Source organism: Eufriesea mexicana, unplaced genomic scaffold (assembly GCF_001483705.2).
Source record: "Eufriesea mexicana isolate 0111107269 unplaced genomic scaffold, ASM148370v2 scaffold16629, whole genome shotgun sequence".
Lineage (NCBI taxonomy): Eukaryota > Metazoa > Arthropoda > Insecta > Hymenoptera > Apidae > Eufriesea > Eufriesea mexicana.
The window spans coordinates 290,235-309,105 of NW_016924050.1; the positions used below are offsets into that span (position 1 = coordinate 290,235).

The following is an 18,871-nucleotide window of genomic DNA, read 5'->3' on the forward strand; positions in this document are numbered from 1 at the left end:
ATATATTTATATATATATTGGGTTATATCAAGAATCGAGCCGTTTTTGTAACGTATCCACACCGTTGGAGGTTATTCCGGTTGGTTAACGGTAATGAAAATAAAAATTAAGAATATAGGAAGATCATCGAGTGTAAGGCGACGTTGTGGCGCTGAACGTTGCAAGGGACAACACTGACCTTCTTTCATTGACGGAAAAATAACTAGGTCTAAATTGAGCCAATTGATCGTTGAGGGACTGAATCGACGTTTCGTTGGTGTCAAACAAATGTTGCGGTTATCCATCCCTTTCTCAAGCCCTATCTCCCCCCCCCCCCCCCCCCCCCCCCCCCCCCCCCCCACGTATGTAACATCGCGTTCGCGCGCGAACAAATATGTATATGTGTACTCATGCGTGTGAATGTGTATTTCTGTCTAACTAGCTATCTCCTTTTCTTTTACTCGCTTTCAAATTTCCGTCAATTGAGTCTAATGAGTCTCTATTATTAACAACCATAAATTACATTGACGAATGCCATCTAAATTAAAAGGATTTCATTTGTCATTTAACATGTGTATATATATCTTTTGCATTGAGTGTTAATTACAAGTTAAATTATATTGTAATTGATAACAAAATCCATATGGTTTTTTTTTCGTAGGAGAGCAAATACTCTCTATAGGTTTTCCATTCACCTCGGAAGGCCGACCGACTATTACTAACGGAGTAATATCGAAAACATCGAGTTACATGTTTCAAACGAATTGTTGCGTACACAGTGGTGTCAGTGGTGGACCTATTGTTCGACGTGCCGATTTCAAAATGCTAGGAATAATTGTTTGCAATGTTGCTTCGAACAACGGCTCAGTTTCATATCCCCGGTTATGTATGGCGATACCGATTACTATTTTACAAAGACCATTGAATGATTACCTACAAGCTGCTGGTACATACACATATAAACATTCTCGTGGACTTTTACTTTAATTATAATCATAATTAAATTAATAATTCTGCCATTTTTAGATCCTAAAGCATTAGAAAAACTAACAGAGCATGATGTAAATGTTACAGCCATCTGGAATCTTCGTCCATTTCTTTTATCCAATATATGATCAACATACGGTAATCAAAGTAAATATGGTATATCAAATGAAATAAACTCTTTATATATATTCCATAATTAATTTTGGTCAAATGGAATCAATTCCATGATACATATTTTATAATGTACCCTTAAAAAACTTTGTTTCAAAATCATACACGTCTGTCCACCTCTATGGATAAATGATGCTTGCGACTACCACCAGATATATTTTCTCTAATCATTTTTTCAAATAATCTATGAATTTCTGATTTTTACACGTTTATAATATATCTATATATAAACGAAATATTACATGTTTAATTCTTACAGAGTCTATTCATTCGTACAAGTTTTAAAGGAACGAAAAGAGCAATACGACACCAGTAATTATAGTGGTTTATTTTGTTTACAGTAAAAAATATAAGAGCAAAAGAATTTCTTATAAGATACTCCTCAATATTTATTCATCCATTGAATAAAATATCCCCTTGATACATGTGTCGTTAACAATGAAATAAATGATATATACGAATTAATGTTTCTATTAAAATAGTTTCTTTTAATATTCTTTTGAAAACATATGTATTTTATCTTTACCCGAACAAAGATTTTAAGAAACCTGTTCTATCTACTTCGACTTTGCTTTCCTTTTTGCTTCTAATTTCAGCATCTGTGTCTCTCTGTTTTATCACAGGTGGCACAAACATGCTATTTCCAACTTGTTGCGCTCGACGTAATTTTCTACTTCTATCAACATTGTGAGAGAAGAAATTTGCTTCTCGCTTTGCCTGTGCAATTTCAGTTTGTAGCCTTTGTTTACGTACTGCCCGTTCATAAGCTAAACGTTCGCTCAAGTGAATCCACTTGAACCTAACAAGTATAGCATGAATAAACATGTCCTATGTAAACAATTATAATTATTCTTTCAATCGTCAATTATAATTTATTACCTTGGAAGATATTTGATATTCCAAATAATATCAAAAAATTTGCTTTTTTTTCTAGTTGAAATCTGGCTGTTGTTTAATGTTGTTGCAACATATTTTGCAACTTTTTTACTTTCAAATTCAATCCAACCTTCTGTGAACAACTTTGTGCAAACTTTTCTCCGCTTTCTTCTTTTTTCACTATTCTCTTCCAGTTCTGCTTATAAAAAATTATATTCATTGATAAATAGTCCTGTTTCAATTACCATTAAAAGGCCTGATGGGTGTATTATTTATAAAAATGCTAACTAAAAAAAATTCTGCTTTGTGAAACAAATATCCAATTAAGGTTATATCATATGTACGCGCTACATTTTTCAAATATATATTTCGTCATTTCAAGTATTATATCTAACCATTTTCTGCTAACTGTAAATAGATCCTTCCAACTTTCCCGTATATCGAAAATAATTCACGAATTTTCGTGATATTCATATATTTAGGTATACTAGATAAATATACAATTCCTCGTTTTCGTTTCTTTACTTTCGATGTATCACCAAATTTTACAGTTTCAGTGCCTTCGATATATTCCATTTTTCGATATCTTATAAATTATCAATTGTTTCTATCTTTCCTCTTCCTTTTCAAATTAAAAACAGACTCGTTTAAATGTTGATCAAATAAAAAGTTATACTCTTTCATACACAGGCAACAAACTAGGTCTAAACGACACGTGCGACACACTGCGGACATAATTATTCGCTATTCTTACTGTATTTTCCTTTACTATACTTTTATACATCTTTTTTATAGGTTCACAACATCTCATTTCTATTTTCAATTAGTTTTGCCATATTTCTTTATATACAATAGTTAAACACCATTTCTTAAATCTATAAATATAAACGAAAATTAGTTTTCCATTAATTGTTCAACTTATATATGAAAATAAATAACAAATATCTATTTGAATCTACTAATCCTTACCTATATAACGCTAATATATAAATTGTTCTCTTTGTGCAAGATTTAAGGATAGAAAAGAAAACTGGAAAAAGTTTAATAGAAATGAATACAATGAGATCTATAATTATGATTTAGGAATTTGATATATCGATGATTTCAATGAAAAATTAACTCATTTCCAATAAAGCTATTTTATGATGCACAAATTGCAAGGTATTCCAACGTATCCTAAATAAACAAAGTCAAGAACAGATTCACGAAAATTAAATATCCTCAATCACAATTCAATGCGATGCGTTTCACGCGCTGTAGCGCTACTGCTTTGCTCTTCTTGTTGTTGCGCAACGAGAAGCGCGCAGCGTCTCAGTGTGTGCAGGAAGGTACAAGTGCGTTCGTAACATCATGTATCGTTGAAAAAAAGGTTTAATTTTTCCGTTAGTTACGTTGTTTTCACGAAAGTTCTGTGGATAAAGTCTCGTATAAATAATTCTTCTATGGAATAACTTAATAACAACGAAACAACGACGAATGACCGAAAACTTTCGGGAAACGTTACTTGGCTGACTCAAACAAAATGGCGACTATCTCCTTCTTGGCGGTACTGTTTACTTGACCGTGAACGTTATGTTTCTTACAAAGTGTGACATTAAAGATGTTATGTATTTAACTTCTTTATTACCAATTAATATCAGCATAATTTGATATTTTTAAAGGAACGTTTAGCGTTTATCATCGTTAAAGTTTTCATGATCGTGCACTCATAAAATAGGTAATAACGCGACAAACGTGATTGATACTGTGTACCACAGTTTTTTTACTATTCGCTATTACACTTTTTCGTAATTTCCTGTGATTTCTTTGATCTATCTTAACAGATTTCGTGCATTCAACTTACATTAATGTCTACCCAGTTTATACTATATAGGAACGAAATTTAATTTTCATGTAACCAAGAAAACGTGATTGATTAATCGAAATTCTTATTTATCCCTTCCCGTACTTTCAATGCTTGTTCGAATGTTGCTCTACCCTTCCAAGGGCATATTTAATCTTTCTTTCTTTTGGACACTATTGATTTGTGAAACGGATACAACACAATTGTTATTTTTTATACAACTACTCGATTAAGCAAATATTGTGGCATTCCCATTAGCTTAAAGAAAAATGTCTAGCTCGTATATTATTGAGCCACAAGAGAGCGGAACATCGAAGAAGGATGATACACTGATTATCATTGTCAATGATGATGGTACAATATCTGTTGATCAAGAAACTTTGCAAAGTTTAATCAGTAAGTTAGATTAATTATAGATTTTCGATTATTCATTTAGGACCTTGAATATCCACATTAATTTTCAGTGAATCAGTCCAATGCAAATGTCAGCGTTGTTAGAGTAGGACAAGCAGAGACTGATACAGATAATGGTGATATCACATTAACAGTGGATCCCCCGTTATTTACATCTGCCGCAATAAATTCTGGGGGTACATCCACTGATACAAATAGTTTAGTTGACCCTTTTATGGAAATGGATCCAGAGCAGTTGGAACGATTAGAGACTGCTTTACAAAGTGAAGAGGCTAAACAGATTCTTGGAGAAAATGTCACCGCAATGCTCGGTATTATTAGTTTCACTGTACCTTTAAAATAATATTAATTGTATTATTTTCATTGGTGTAAGTAGCAATTCATTCAGATTCATTTTTTGTTTATATTTTACAGATATGTTAACAGTAGAGGAACAACAAAATTCCATAAGATATAGTGTTAAATTGGATCACTGTTATACAAGTAGGTCATCACCATCTGACCCAAAACCAAGAGATCCATTGCCTATCATTGATTCTCCTACATCGGATGATGGTTTACAATACGCGCGTCAGCATTCACCTGCTCCTGGAACATCTAAAACGTTATTATCTGTTGGTGATGCTGAAAGTACAGCCGCGGTGAAGCCGAAAACCATTGTAAAAACTGTGAGTGGAGTGTAATGCATTTTGCATGCTTCACTTATTGCTGTTATGCATAACTATGACTGTATCGAATGAAGTGACATTGTTTCACGATTTATTGTAGGGTAAACCGGTCGGTCGACCACGTAAAAATGTCCCCGCAGCCACTGTTTCTATCTGCAATAACTCAAGATCGTCTGCCAACATAACAAGTACGCCTAAATCTGTCGGACATCCGGTATCAAGAAATTTAACAGGTGTAATACAGCAGGGTATAGGAAAACGTAATTGTCCTGTGTGATTGCATCAAATTTATGAAATGTAATTGACATAGTGATAACAATTCCCTTTCACTTTGTTTAGATCAAGGAAGATCTAATGATGAGGATGAAGAAGAATTGATGTCATCCACTGAATCATCAGATTCGGAACCACCTTCTGATAATGATTCAGATTTTGGACCACGAGGTCCTAGAAGAGGTGGTATAAGAGCTAGAGGTGGCAGAAAAGGTCTTACTACCAGAGGAGGAAGTATGGTAGCTACTCGTAGGAGAGGTCCTAATAAACACATGGACATGGAACAAGTTCGTCGATTAGATATGGAAATGGCTGCTGCTGTGAATGCTATGAAAAGTCCAGAGAAAGAGGAAAAATCAGGTGTGACAGTACAAAATAATAAATAAATACCCTATGTTTTGTATGATCATGGTTAGCATGGAATATATTAATGATCAATTAAAAACAATTTCATTTTTTGTTTCGTTAGGAGGCTTTGGACTCGTTAGAAGTAAAAGGCAGTTTAAAACTGCTGTGGGACGGAAAAAAGAAGAGTCACAACGCATCGAAGCTTCTTCAACGATAAACGAAGATATCTCGGTTACTTTTGACAAACCGTTGCAAACTACGAATCAAGTTAAAGCGAATTTGATTAATGCTAATATGGTCAAGGGTGATATGATTCTTACAAAGCCTGGACAAGGAAGGACTAATCAGAAGGTTACTTTTGTTCAAAAACAAGTCCTTATGAAGCCAAATGATCTTAAAAATATCGATGTAAAGAAGCAAGTGATCCTCCCCAAGGGAAAATTTTTGAATCAAACTGGTACCAAGTTTTTTGCAACTAAAGATGGTAAATTGGTTCAAATACCTGTCACTACTAAAGCTATAACGACAGTTTCATCAGTTACACAGATGAAAGGAGCAGTATCGCAAGTGTCATCAGTACAGCAGTCTGCTGCGATACAAAATCAGACGGCAAATGTACAACAGCAGCAACAATCCCAACAATCGGTAAAAATGACGTCGCCTACCGCTGTGTCAAAAATAAGGTCTTGCGATCCGAAGAAAGAGAAAAGAAAACCTGACAATTTAGAAACTGTTACAAAAATAGAAATCGATTCTGGTAAAACAACAGAGAACAAAATTTTTGATGGTTAGTAGTACTTTATTTCTCTTATAATAATTAACTGGCATTTTCATAATATGTTATGTACGATACCAACTATCTAAAACACGTTTTTAGGCATGAAAAAACATCCGAAGAAGGAAAACCGAAAATCGCCCGCGTATATGGTCGATACTTTAGGTCCTGCTCTTTTCTCCACTCCAGATATTATTCGTCGTGTTGGTACGAATGGTGATTCGAAAGTCCAAGAAAATGTAGTAACATCGTTGATCTCTGCGACACCGCCTTCAATTGTTGCTTCTTCTGGAACGGGAACTTCTCTTTCACAAGTAACACACTCGCCATCGTCATCGGTATTAACATCTTCAGCAACATCAAATCGTTCAGGTTTATACTCATGTGCATACCTAAAAATTATCATGTTTTCAAACTTATTTTTCAAAATTTATGATGAAAGGTATCATTTCTACGCCTTCTGATCGTCTTATATCCACTGAAACTGCTGCAGCCGTAGAAAAGCGGGAGAATGGTGATTGTTTAATACAAAATCATGAAATGGAATCTAAACCGGGTATAAAATCTAATGCATCGGAGGAGTTACAACCAACTTTGGATTCGGGTAAATATTAGTTATAAAAAGAAGCTGTTGAAGCATAATGCATGCGTGCTTATTACTTCTGAATATTTCGTAGGTGGTATAGAAGGCGAGGAACATTTATTAGCTACATTGGAAATGGAGGCCAGTAAGCATGAAGAAGAGTTACTAGCTGAGGCATTGTTATTACAAGAAGAACTTGGAGTCGACTTGGCTGAACATGTATTAAACTTTTCGTTTCTAATAATAGCAATATTTTGTTTAAAGGCCTTAGAATTGAGAATTTAATATTTTATCTAGCAAATAGAATCATTTTTCTCCTTTCATTCTTAATTTCCTTTTTATCCTATAACTTTATAGGCAACACTTGTCGAGCAAGGAGGAGGTGTAGCGCCAGAATCGATAACCTCAAATAATATACTTATTCCTTCCTTGATTACATCCGAGCAAGAAAATGTTAAGTCATTAGATGCATCTGCGACAATAATCGTAACGGCAACTGCGCCGAGTACAACAACAGTTGTGGCAACAACTAGCGCGAGTATAAACGCACCTAAAGAAACGGGAAGAAAATCTATGAAAGACGATAAGGAACCTATCCAAATTATTCGTGGCGGACGAATAATTACGTTGCCTCCCATTGAAGCTCCAGCTACCAGAAGCAAACGATTACAAGTTAAAACTGAGACTATCCAAAAGGCATTGGAACCTGTCAAACGAACGGAAAAGCTCGGGTATGTTATTAAGTTAAATATAAATAATTACATAATTTTCAAGTGATATTTGATGTTTGTTAATAGTTACAGTGTACAAACAATGCAACAAAGGGCATTGCAATCTTTGAAACATGAAAATATTCGCGGAAACATAGAACAATGTGACAAAGATGAAAATGATATTCGAGTCGAAGAGGAAGATCTAGACGAGGAAGCTGAAGACGAAGAGGATGAAGAAGAGGAAGAAATAGGAGAGAAGGATCGAAAACAGGTTGGAGAAGAGGAAGAAGAAGAGGAAGAAGAAGAGGAGGATAATTCCGATTCGGAAGATGATCCTGATAGACTTTGGTGTATATGCAAGCGACCACATAATAATCGTTTTATGATTTGTTGTGACGTATGTGAAGATTGGTTTCATGGAAAATGCGTACATGTTAGCAAAGCAATGGGTAAGATTAAAGGATATTGTAATTGTTTGAACAAATATCGCAATACCATCAATACGTGTAAACATTTCTCTTTGCCTTTCCTTTTACTATCTAGGACAACAAATGGAGGAAAAGGGAATAGAATGGGTTTGTCCAAATTGCTCTAAAAAGAAAGACGAAGAGGTAAAAGCTAAAATGAATACTCAGAATGCTTCTGGAAAGCAACGGATTCAATCCGATACTGTGTTCGATAATTCGAAAAACCTTACCTCTGTTAATCAGATTACATTTAGCGAAGAAACATCATCTTTGATACATTCTGGTTGTGATTATGGTAATGTTCAATATTCCAGCGGTATGCAATGCGTTGTTTGTAAAAAAGAAGCAAGAAATTCCAGCATTTATTGTTCTGATGCGTGTATACTCGCGCATGCCCAAGAAACATTGACCAAAGACAAACCAATACCAGGATCAATAACTAGTCCGAAAGGAACAAGATCATCACCGATCGACTCTGCCTCAAAACCAAAGTCCGATGCTCGAGTTATCGTTTTTGAGAGAAAAACTGGTAGAGTATTAACTGGTATGTTTACTGTAATCATATAAAGTGTCTGAGACCATGAACAGAGAAACTAAACTTTTTTTATTTATTGCCATTTTTACTCGCTTAAGGTTCAGACGCTCCGACAAGATCAAATTTGCGTACGTGGTTAAAGGAACATCCTACATTTGAAGTAGTTGGAACAAATAATCTTAGCGCATTGCAAATAGGAAAAACGATTACGACTATTCAAACACAAGTACCTGGTAAAACAGTGAGTATATAAATTTTCCTCCGAATCATTTAGGTCTCATATTATGTATAATTTTTATTCGCATGTTAAATGTTCAATAAAATGTGTTTCAAGGGAAAGTCTGCATTATCGTCACCCGGAAAAGGGCAGAATCTTCCGAAGATGACATACGCAAAGATACCAGGTTCTAAGCAAATGATTTTAACTACAGGAAATAAAAAATTCACAGTCATCTCTACTGGAGAACAGCAGCAACCGCAGCAGCAACAACAACAACAACAACAGCAGCAACAACCTCAACCATCAAGCACAAAATCAATACAAATGAAACAAACATTATTGTCACCATCGAACAAGAGTCCATTATTGTTAAAAACTGCGACAACAAAATTAATTGCTCAATCACAATCGAAGCAACTGGGTGTTGCGCTGCCAAAGCAAACGCCAAATGTAAAGAAACAAGAATCAAAACAAGCAGCCTTACAATCGAAGCAACAGCAACTTAAGCCAAGTCCGCCGAAGAAACCCGAGACGGAACCCATAAGAATAAATATACGAAAAACTTTGACAGAGCTGTTGTCTAGCCGTATAAAAGAAACTGAAGATCTGAAACTTTCTGATGAAGAAATAGCCGATCTAGCTTATAATATCGAGCTAGAGTTGTACAAATATTTCAAAGATACCGGTGCAAAGTATAAAGCCAAGTATAGAAGTCTGGTATTTAATATAAAGGATACGAAGAATCTAACGTTGTTTAGAAAAATTGCTGATAGGTCGTTGACACCAGATGCGGTTGTAAGGTTAAGTCCCGATGATATGGCGAGTCAAGAACTGGCCGAATGGCGGGAGAAGGAAACGAAGCATCAATTAGAAATGATTAAGAAAAACGAATTAGATTTAATGGCCCAGGCTAAATCCATTGTTGTTAAGACGCACAAAGGTGAACAAATAATTGAGAATGATGGTGGTATTGATCGCGTTGATCCAAAAACGCCGGTGCAAGATATCGTGTCTGCATTGAACAGTGCTGATAGTATATCGTCTACTGTAGAGGATATAGAGAAAGATATAGAAAAAGTAAACGACGAGGAAAGATTAAAAATCAAGGGAGATGTAAAAAAATTGAGAAATTTCGATGATAAAAGAAGGAAGGATAAGGAAAAGGACAAAGATAGAGGTAGGGAGAAAGAAAGGGAGAGAGATAGGGAAAAAGAAAGAGGAAGGGAGAAAGACAATAGCCGTTCAAAGTGTATTACGAGCGATAGGCGTGGTAGAAGTATCAGTAGAAATAGACACAAACACGGCAGAGATGACAGAGAACGCAGTAAAACCAGAGAGAAGAGCAGAGAGAGAAAGTCTCGAGATAAAGAGGGTAAGCGTGAACGAGAAAGAGATCGGGATAAAGAAAAGGAACGGGATCGAGACAGAGGTCGAGAACGATCTAGAACCAGAGATAGAGAAAAGTCAAAGGTACGTGAAAGAAATAACAGAGAGAAAACTAAGCAAAAGGAGAAAGAGAAAGAAAGGGAACGAGAACGTCACAGAAGCAATGAAAACAGTTCTAGAAATCGTAATAACAGCTTCGCTTATTGCGAATCAAAGGATATCGATAAAAGAGAAGAAGAAAGAAAAAGGGAGGTGGAAAAAAAAGAAGAATTATCAGGCTTGATGGGAACATCGACAGAAAAATCAATCGAAGATAGACTTTGGCGACATATCGAGGACGAAGCGACTACGAACACTATTGACGGAAATGATTCCGATGTATCAGACAGAGAACCCTCTTCCACAGTAACAATTAAAACACCAGATATCAATGATGAGATAGATAGAGAAAGAGAACAAGAACCATCGATAGTTGACGGTGAAATTTCGAAAGGAGGATGGCAAACGGTTTGGAGAGGTTTCGTTAACATGGTGGACGTAGCAAAATTTTTCATTACTGCACAAGAAGTCAGTGGCCATGCAAAAGATTTGATGGATGATCTACCAGATACGGTTGATGTTGTTGGTAGAATAAGTCATGAAACTGTTTGGGATTATATCTCGAAAATGAAAAAAACTGGTTCAAAGGAAATTCTCGTAATTCGACTTACCGCAGCGAATGACGAAGAAAAAATACCATACATAACTTTGTATAGCTATTTAAATAGTAGAAGTCGACTTGGAGTGGTCGGAAATGTTTCTAAGAATATAAAGGATTTTTATATAATGCCATTTTCAAATCAGAGCACAATACCTCAGGTTCTCTTACCTTTAAACGGTCCAGGTTTTGAAGAGCATAGGCCGCATCTTCTTTTAGGGATCATTGTTCGTAATAAAAGAAAGCGCCTTGCCGGCATATCTTCTTCGAACGTACCGATGAAACTATCGAAAAAGGATACCGATCGAAGTTACACGCCTCCTTTAATAGGTGCTTCGAAAGATAAACCTAGTAGTACCAATACAACGATGATCACAGCTACAGTTACCTCTACGGCAACACCGACAAATCCTGCATCTTCATCTCCCTCAGCAACCACAACAAATACATATCATAAAACAGTAGGAAACGTTAGTACGAGCGATTCTACGAAAGAAAAACAACATTCTGTCACGCAAACAACTCTTGATAATTTAAATAGAGCACACATAGGAATGTCTAGGGGTACACTACTCGATACTGCAGCCATATGCAAAATAGTTCCCGAGTTGTCTTCAAAGATTGATCTTACTTCGTCACCTGGTAAAGTAACCCTTGAGGATGACGGTGACGAACCTTATAGCCCTGGTCAAATGGACGAGGAAGAAATCGATCTTGACTTACGAACTTCCTCAACGACAGGTTCAGCAAATAATATCATTTCTTCCAGTAAAAATTCTACCGAACTTCAGCGAAAAATGGAAGAATTGAATAGACAAATCGAAGAACAGAAGCAACAAATACAGAGTATTAGTTCGTCGTTTCTCGGTGAATCAACGCCTACTTTGCCGGTGAGAATTTTAACAAGATTTATTTTTTATAAAATCAAATGTTATTGTTTTTCCTTTTGTCCTGTTGTAAATAAAATTGATTTCGATCTACCCGTGGTATCCTCTTCCTATCCTTAAGCTGCTCAGATTATTACTTCTTGCGAATATTTTTCAATGGGGTTTTCTTTAGTTTTCATACACGTACATACTGTCTTTTCAATGCGAACTTATCTTTTTGTATAATCGTGTAAGTTCCTTTGCGGATTTAATCCGATTACGTTGTTCAAACTTGAAAGATTCGCGTGTCATCGCGATTTTAAATGTATCGCGATTTACTGTATGTTGCTTTCGATGTCTTTCATGATTCTTATTATCTTATAGGGGAAAAAGTAAATAAATAAACGATTAAGAAGGCAAAATATATTAACGTGCGAAACATTGAACGAGAAGTAGAAATCTGTTAGTAGCTGCAGTCCTTTTTATTTTTCAATCTTTATTTCAGCTCTCTCTCTCTCTCTCTCTCTCTCTCTCTCTCTCTCTCTCTCTCTCTCCCCCTCTCTATCTGCGCGCGCGCGCGCGCGTGTGTGTCTGCCTCTCTTTCTTCTTTTTCCAACGATTACCACTAAATCAATAATAATCATTAAATACAAAACGAAATCAAGGGGGGACTGGAGAAGGGAAAGAAATCAAGAAAAGAACAAATGAAAAGTTTTATTTCGCTTGTAGTCAGAAAGGGAAATCAATTTCACCACGATCTACACTTATATACGTACGTAAGCTGGATCACTGTTACGTATATACACGTATATCTGTACTTATAAAAAGCGAAAGGTCAGGCAAGATGAAAAGAAAAGAAGAAAAAAAAAAAAGGATTGTAAATCCAAAAATTCTGTTAATGCTTAATATTTTTATTTCTATCGGTTTCAGGGCTTAGGGCTGGACCCGCCAACCGGTGATGAATGCGAAGAAGCTTACAGTCCTTCGGATACGAGATCGTTTACACCGCCTCCGCCTCCGGGAATTTCAAAGTTTACTCAACCGATTCTCGAGAAAGTTTCAAATATAACGATACCACCAAATTTGCAAGAAATTTTAGCAAATGTCAAACGACAAGAGAGTTCGAAAGTAGATCCGTATTTACCCTCTAAGCCCAGTGCCACATTCTTAACTACCACAAATTCTTCGATTTATCAAAATTCGGAAAAATATTCGTCTCCGCATGCTGTAAAACTTCCAGTCAGCGGATCAAATATATCTAATCCGGAGAAATCGTCAGTAGAATCATCATCTAATCATAGAGATTCTATTTTGAAAGAAAAAGAAAGTAAGAGTACTTTAAGTTCATTAAGCGATTTGGATTTGATCAGAAAAGCAGAAGAGGAATTAGCGGCCGTCGCGGCTGCATCTGCAGCAGTATCTTCAGGATCATCAGGATCATCAGGATCATCAGGATCATCAGGATCATCAGGACCCATGGTGACTGAAAATTCTATTCCATCAAGTTTATCTACAACGCCACCAGCTCTTCCAACAATCATAGGAACTTCCTCCCCATCGTTAATACCAGTATCTGTTAATCTCTCTGGTTTAGCCTCGACAACAGATTCTCCCGTTCACGAAGGAACTACTTATAAGAATACTTTTCCAGAAACTTTCAAACGGAGCATAGCTCCCGAACAACCGAAACCTCCAGGTCTCGAAGATGAGGATTTTCCTCCGTTTCCATCTACCCCACCGAGTGTGGACAATAATGTATCTAACACGATGTCATCTCGTTCCAAGTTTGTTCCAAAAAGCGGAATTGTATTAAGCGTTAAACGAAAAGTTAGCGATGACGGTACCGCCCCTTGTACTCCGAACAAAACATCAAGAATAAAATCACGTTGGGGTCAGGGCCCTTCGGAATCTGTTGATTAGTCGCAATCGGACAATAAGGATACATGTTTTGCAACGAAAGATTGACATTACCGTATGTTTGATGTGACAAACTGGTCGTCTGTTGTATATTATTTACTTTTGTAATGTCATTACCGAGGAAAGTATAACCAAATTCGAGTAGTTTGGTACATGGGTCATGTCATTGTTTTGCGACCAAAATTTGAAGATTGGTGACAAATAATAGGAGAAAAAACAGCGAAATCATTTATTTCAATTTGTTTTTCATACCAAATCTGAAATCTTGGTATTTTGTGTTCATTGTTATTTGATACATAAAAAATGATCTGTTCACATCGAAGTTTGCCCCATCAACCGTGTATGTATGTTGCGTACGCTTGTGCGCGTGTATGTAGTATTAAGAAACGAAAAGGGAAGAAGGAAATTAAAGGAAATCAAATGTCGTTGTCGCAAATTTTATGACACGTAAGATTATTTGTAAATACCGAGGCGATGAAAATGAATGCTCTTTCTCGCTCATTGAAAACACTTCGCTACGTGTATATAGCCTTATTGAAAATGCTGTAATATATTGTCTAAATTTACTCGAAAAATTATGTAATACAGTGTATGCGTGTTACATGCGCTGTCAGTGTATATATACATAAGTTAGTTATAAGGATCTACGACCGACCAATGACTTTATTTCTCCGATCAGCATATTTGTACATTTATTTGTGCGGTCGTGATTAATTCACCGTACATCATTCTAACAATTCGTAAATATAATGCGATATTTTTAGGTTTGTAATGCTTCATTCGGGAAATTAAACGTTCATGCAACGGTGTAATCGTAGATTCTTTGACACGCAAGTCTTTAAGTTGCTTAAGATATCATAAAATCCACCATAATGACATAAGTTTATTTTTCCATTTCGAATTTGAGATCTATGAAAAAGCTAACCAAAAAATAACGATCTCGCATTTTCTTCTCTCTCTCTCTCTCTCTCTCTCTCTCTCTCTCGCTCTCTCTCTTTTGTTTGTTTACTCTCTCTCTCTCTCTCTCTCTCTCTTTCATATGTTTGTTTTAAGATTGTACGTACGCATTGACAGACTCGCTGTGTCGCATGGTAAACGCATGTTGATACACTGGTACTACCCTATTATTATTTTTGCATTTTGTCCCTCTCCATTCAAGTTTAGCTTATTCCTCTCGTTTCATTTTTCTTTCACGATTGCTATCGAGGAATCACCATTTTTAATACGCTTGTAAATAATAAGAAATTTTTCTTCAAGATCGAATACGTATTGGTAGCTTACCGGCGATAATACCCAAATATTGTTACGATTTAATAATATGTTGCTGAAGATAGCAGTTGAAATGAAGCTTATATTGATTGACACGCATTTGTATGAACAACCTATGTGTATCAAAAGGAGACAAATATTTTGTTCAAAGGGGAACCTCGTGCAATTTTCACTATTCTTAGACGAAACCTTAATCTCTGCATGAATATAACACCCTTTTTGTAAACGAAATCCTGTGTATGTTTAAAATATGTTTGTTTTATACACATTGATTGCCGTTAAATTTAAGTTTTGTACACATTTTCAAATAGTGACACAATAACATTTCACTGTATAATTATATTATTATCGTTTTCGTTAGCATTATTTTTATTATCGTTATTATCACTATAATTATTATTACCATCATTTTTTAGTAGTATAATGGATGATACTTTCATCATTTATTTGCCACTATAATTGTCATTATCGTAATTCAACGTTACCTTTATGAACTACTATTAACATAATTGAAATAATTCATTTCAATTGTAAATGCTACTATATGTATGCAGATTCCTTATTGATTCTTCGAAACAAATTCGAAAAAAGTTAAATATTTTAAACCATTAGTACTCTTTCACTAATAAGTGGATTGAAGAATGGTATGATTGATTTTGTACCAAATTTCAATGATAAAAGACTGTTATTCATTGTACATGATATTTTAAAGCAGAAAATCGTAGAACCAATCACTTTTTTCGCCTATAAGAATTCTAACATGTATATTAATATTGTATTTTAAAGCAGGATTAACGTACGTTAGTTTTTTAATTGCAAAATCATTAAACCCTGTAAGTATATGACTACTCTAGATTTGCTGCATTTCTTTTTATATACATAATATTTTTCATAAAAGATTAATTCGTAATTAATAACATTTAATCGATACTTGACATCTACGTACGCAATAAAACATGTTTTTGATTCAAATTTGAGCACTTTAGTATATTTTAATTGGTTCTCGTCTACAATAATTGTATCAGTCAAATTTTAATATGCCATACGCAATTCTTTATTTATTAACGTGTAATTTGTGCGCATGCTTTCTAAACAATACATTTTTGTTTTGCCAACTACTTCCGGAATATAGAGTCGTCCATTTTTTTGTACACGCGCAATGGATAAAGAGCCATTTTGTTCGGAACAGCAACGTGGCAGCCGGTGTTCCCGGTGTTCTTATTACAATGAATATTTGTGAGTATTATTTAATGTTACATCATTCTAAAATGCTTTTTATATAGGTTTAAAGATGAGCGTTTATAAATATTTATATTTTTGTGTGATGTACTCGTATTCGGTATTAGCGTTTCGACTATATCGGTGATTGTTGTAATCCACTTTATTTGTTAATATTTTATTTCTTCTGTTTCATTCCTAATATTTGTTTTATGAATTTCTTTGTCAAATATCTTTGTATTTTCTTATTTAAATTTGTTAGTAATTTTTATTAATTTTTAAAGAAAAATCTAGTATGCATATTCTACATTTTATAATCGCATTCTCAAGAATTGTTCACAAAGGTTTGGTATTTTATTCAAGGTATCTTGACACACTGTTAAGAATAATTAAATTACTATTGTACGTAAAATTTCGATCGATACTTAACATTGCATATTTTCTCCTTTTCCTTCTTTTTTTCTTTTAGTTTTCCCATTGTTAATTACGACTATCAGTATAACAACTTGCTTCTCGGCCACCGAGATTTTACAGTCGACAAATTCTTATTTAACAACGGCTGATAGAATTCATTTAAAGAAGATACTTGAACCTGGTTTAACATCAAACGATGTTACATTTTTATATTATGCGGTTCGTGGCTATACATTTCTCGGAGAGGTTGTGCCAAATAAACAAGTAAGGAATAATTTACTTTATTGAAAAATTTTCATACTTCTACTTGGATATTCCAATGTATCTTATTTGTCACTATTATTATAAATATACATTGATATGTGATGAAATATAGCCAAGATTGAAGTATAATGATTCTATGATTAGTCTTACTGATAAACTTATACATACATTGAAATATTTTCTAAATCTTTTGCCGACATTTTAGTAAAATTTATGTATTTTTCAGGACATTTGTAATTTTTTGATAAAGTCTATGAAAGATGGTAACAATATCACAACAGAAAAAGCTTTTTATGTTGCATCTATATGGCAAACTGTGGGAAATTGTCAAGGTCATTCTACGCTGAATATTGTTAAGGTTTGTCTTTTTCAGAAAGCTAAAGTATAAAGTATTAAACATTATTGTATATAACGTGTTTTTAAATATAATGATGTTTATAAACTTTCGTTCTACTGGATTTCTATATTGAAGAATAACTATATTTACTGAATGAAAATTTTAATATATTCTTTGGTAACACTTTCTTTCATCAGATAGACATAAAGGGATATTGTTTCATTTAAATAGGTGCTCTTAAATGCAGTAGAGAAAGAGACTTCAAGTATAATGGATTTGTATTATGGAGTCAGCGGTCTGGTTGCTTTATCAAAAAAAATTTCAGCTGAAACAGTTGCTAATGTAGTAAAGGCATTACAAAATATGCTACAAAAGGACGACGATTTATGGAAGTACGGCTTACTCTGCTAATATTTTATGGTTATAACATTGGAAGTAAAGATAAAATTTCAATTTGTTCCATTGTCATTTAAAATCTATAAGCATCAGTAGCAATTGAATCCAACTTCTAATATTTGTTGATTGGATGTTTTATGAGCAGCTTGGGTTATGCTTTTCACATCGCTTCAGAGTTTGGAGCATCTGGTGCCTTTGCTTTTAGTCATATCGAATATGCCATTATTCAGGCTGATGAAGTAGATGGTCAGTATTTACAATTTGAAGGTGGCCTCTCTGTAACTAGTGAGTATTAAGTTTGTTACACAGTATTATAACAAGTTGCAAAATGTAAGATTGAATATCGATTATAAAGATTACATGCTTTTTGCTTATTTTTTCTCGTTTGCCCTTTAGGTTTTCTGGTGAATGGTATTTTTAAACTTTCCAACACGCTGAAAACGAAACCGCCGTTAGTTCCTCAGCAAATAGTAAAAATAGCCAATTACCTTTTATCTCGTCGTTCTGTGCAAACACCAAGGGGAGTTACGAGTTTACTTTCAGCGTTAACGGCATTAGCAAATAACGATTTTGAAAAACCGGTATGCATAACATTAGCCAACGAAGAAATCAGTATTTCTACCCGTCAACCTTTGGTTACGGTAAGAGTTTGCGATATATTGGGCAATCCCTTAACTAGCACATTTAAAGTAATCGCAAATTCTGCAACAAGAGTCGGAGACGATGTCATTCTCTTCAGTAAACAAAGCTTGCAGCCTTCATCAACCGACAAGTGAGTGTTAAACCTTTCTTGTTATTCCCCAATACTTTACCGATTCGATCGAACTGTTTTTCGAAATCGGTTATACCTTGGGGTAAAGTATTCGTTGGCACGACCCTTTGATCTTTCGTTGCAATCGTGGAGAAGGTTAAGAAGTTCAACAGACATTTTTTCATGTATATTCAATAGCGTAGATAATTTTAAATATTTTGATGTGTTTGTTAAATTTTAGAACTTTATTTACTATGAATTTCATGGAAATGAAGCCGGAGCGTGGTTTTTATAAGATATCAATCACAGCTGGATCGGTAACGAATACCGTTACCGTGAAAGTTCTTTGCGAAGTAGTAGTTGATCATATGGAGATAGGTACCGCTGATGCCGATCAAACTACTCAGCCAAAACTTACACGGTAATTTGAGTGAACTATATTAGATTTACAGGATGAAACATATTTATATGATATATTGAATTGCGATTACACAGAGTACTCTT

At 34.8% G+C, this 18,871-nt stretch overlaps 4 protein-coding genes across 9 annotated transcripts in view; 3 read left to right on the plus strand and 1 right to left on the minus strand.

Moving 5' to 3' along the window:
* The window catches only part of LOC108554103 (peroxisomal leader peptide-processing protease), a 36,022-nt gene extending 34,928 nt beyond the window's left edge, over window positions 1-1,094 (plus strand). Inside the window, exons 6-7 of the mRNA XM_017909258.1 lie at window positions 641-925; window positions 1,006-1,094. Coding sequence (XP_017764747.1) covers window positions 641-925; window positions 1,006-1,094 — 374 coding nt within the window. The remainder of the gene's footprint in view (window positions 1-640; window positions 926-1,005) is intronic.
* Window positions 1,095-1,604: 510 nt separating this feature from the next.
* LOC108554087 (activator of basal transcription 1) lies at window positions 1,605-2,706 on the minus strand. The gene is made up of 3 exons (XM_017909229.1): window positions 2,409-2,706; window positions 2,017-2,209; window positions 1,605-1,936 (listed from the first exon to the last, which is right to left on the minus strand). The coding sequence occupies exons 1-3, from the start codon at window positions 2,587-2,589 to the stop codon at window positions 1,660-1,662; spliced, it is 651 nt and encodes a 216-aa protein (XP_017764718.1). The 5' UTR covers window positions 2,590-2,706; the 3' UTR covers window positions 1,605-1,659.
* A 623-nt stretch (window positions 2,707-3,329) lies between these two features.
* Window positions 3,330-14,637, plus strand: pps (protein partner of snf). 6 transcript variants are annotated; one of them, XM_017909265.1, is made up of 16 exons: window positions 3,330-4,252; window positions 4,321-4,581; window positions 4,685-4,938; window positions 5,039-5,198; window positions 5,278-5,571; window positions 5,681-6,043; window positions 6,098-6,346; window positions 6,437-6,706; window positions 6,777-6,938; window positions 7,012-7,136; window positions 7,275-7,648; window positions 7,715-8,079; window positions 8,174-8,641; window positions 8,731-8,873; window positions 8,967-11,825; window positions 12,732-14,637. In XM_017909265.1, the coding sequence occupies exons 1-16, from the start codon at window positions 4,126-4,128 to the stop codon at window positions 13,719-13,721; spliced, it is 7,464 nt and encodes a 2,487-aa protein (XP_017764754.1). In that variant the 5' UTR covers window positions 3,330-4,125; the 3' UTR covers window positions 13,722-14,637. The 6 variants fall into 6 exon arrangements, with proteins under 6 accessions (XP_017764754.1, XP_017764755.1, XP_017764756.1 ...); XM_017909266.1 differs by having other exon boundaries at window positions 5,681-6,016; window positions 6,089-6,346; XM_017909267.1 differs by having other exon boundaries at window positions 5,681-6,016.
* A 1,387-nt stretch (window positions 14,638-16,024) lies between these two features.
* OstDelta (oligosaccharide transferase delta subunit) overlaps window positions 16,025-18,871 on the plus strand; it is a 5,118-nt gene continuing 2,271 nt past the window's right edge. The window contains exons 1-8 of the mRNA XM_017909208.1: window positions 16,025-16,223; window positions 16,675-16,883; window positions 17,110-17,241; window positions 17,452-17,612; window positions 17,762-17,901; window positions 18,013-18,388; window positions 18,609-18,788; window positions 18,863-18,871. Coding sequence (XP_017764697.1) covers window positions 16,025-16,223; window positions 16,675-16,883; window positions 17,110-17,241; window positions 17,452-17,612; window positions 17,762-17,901; window positions 18,013-18,388; window positions 18,609-18,788; window positions 18,863-18,871 — 1,406 coding nt within the window. The remainder of the gene's footprint in view (window positions 16,224-16,674; window positions 16,884-17,109; window positions 17,242-17,451; window positions 17,613-17,761; window positions 17,902-18,012; window positions 18,389-18,608; window positions 18,789-18,862) is intronic.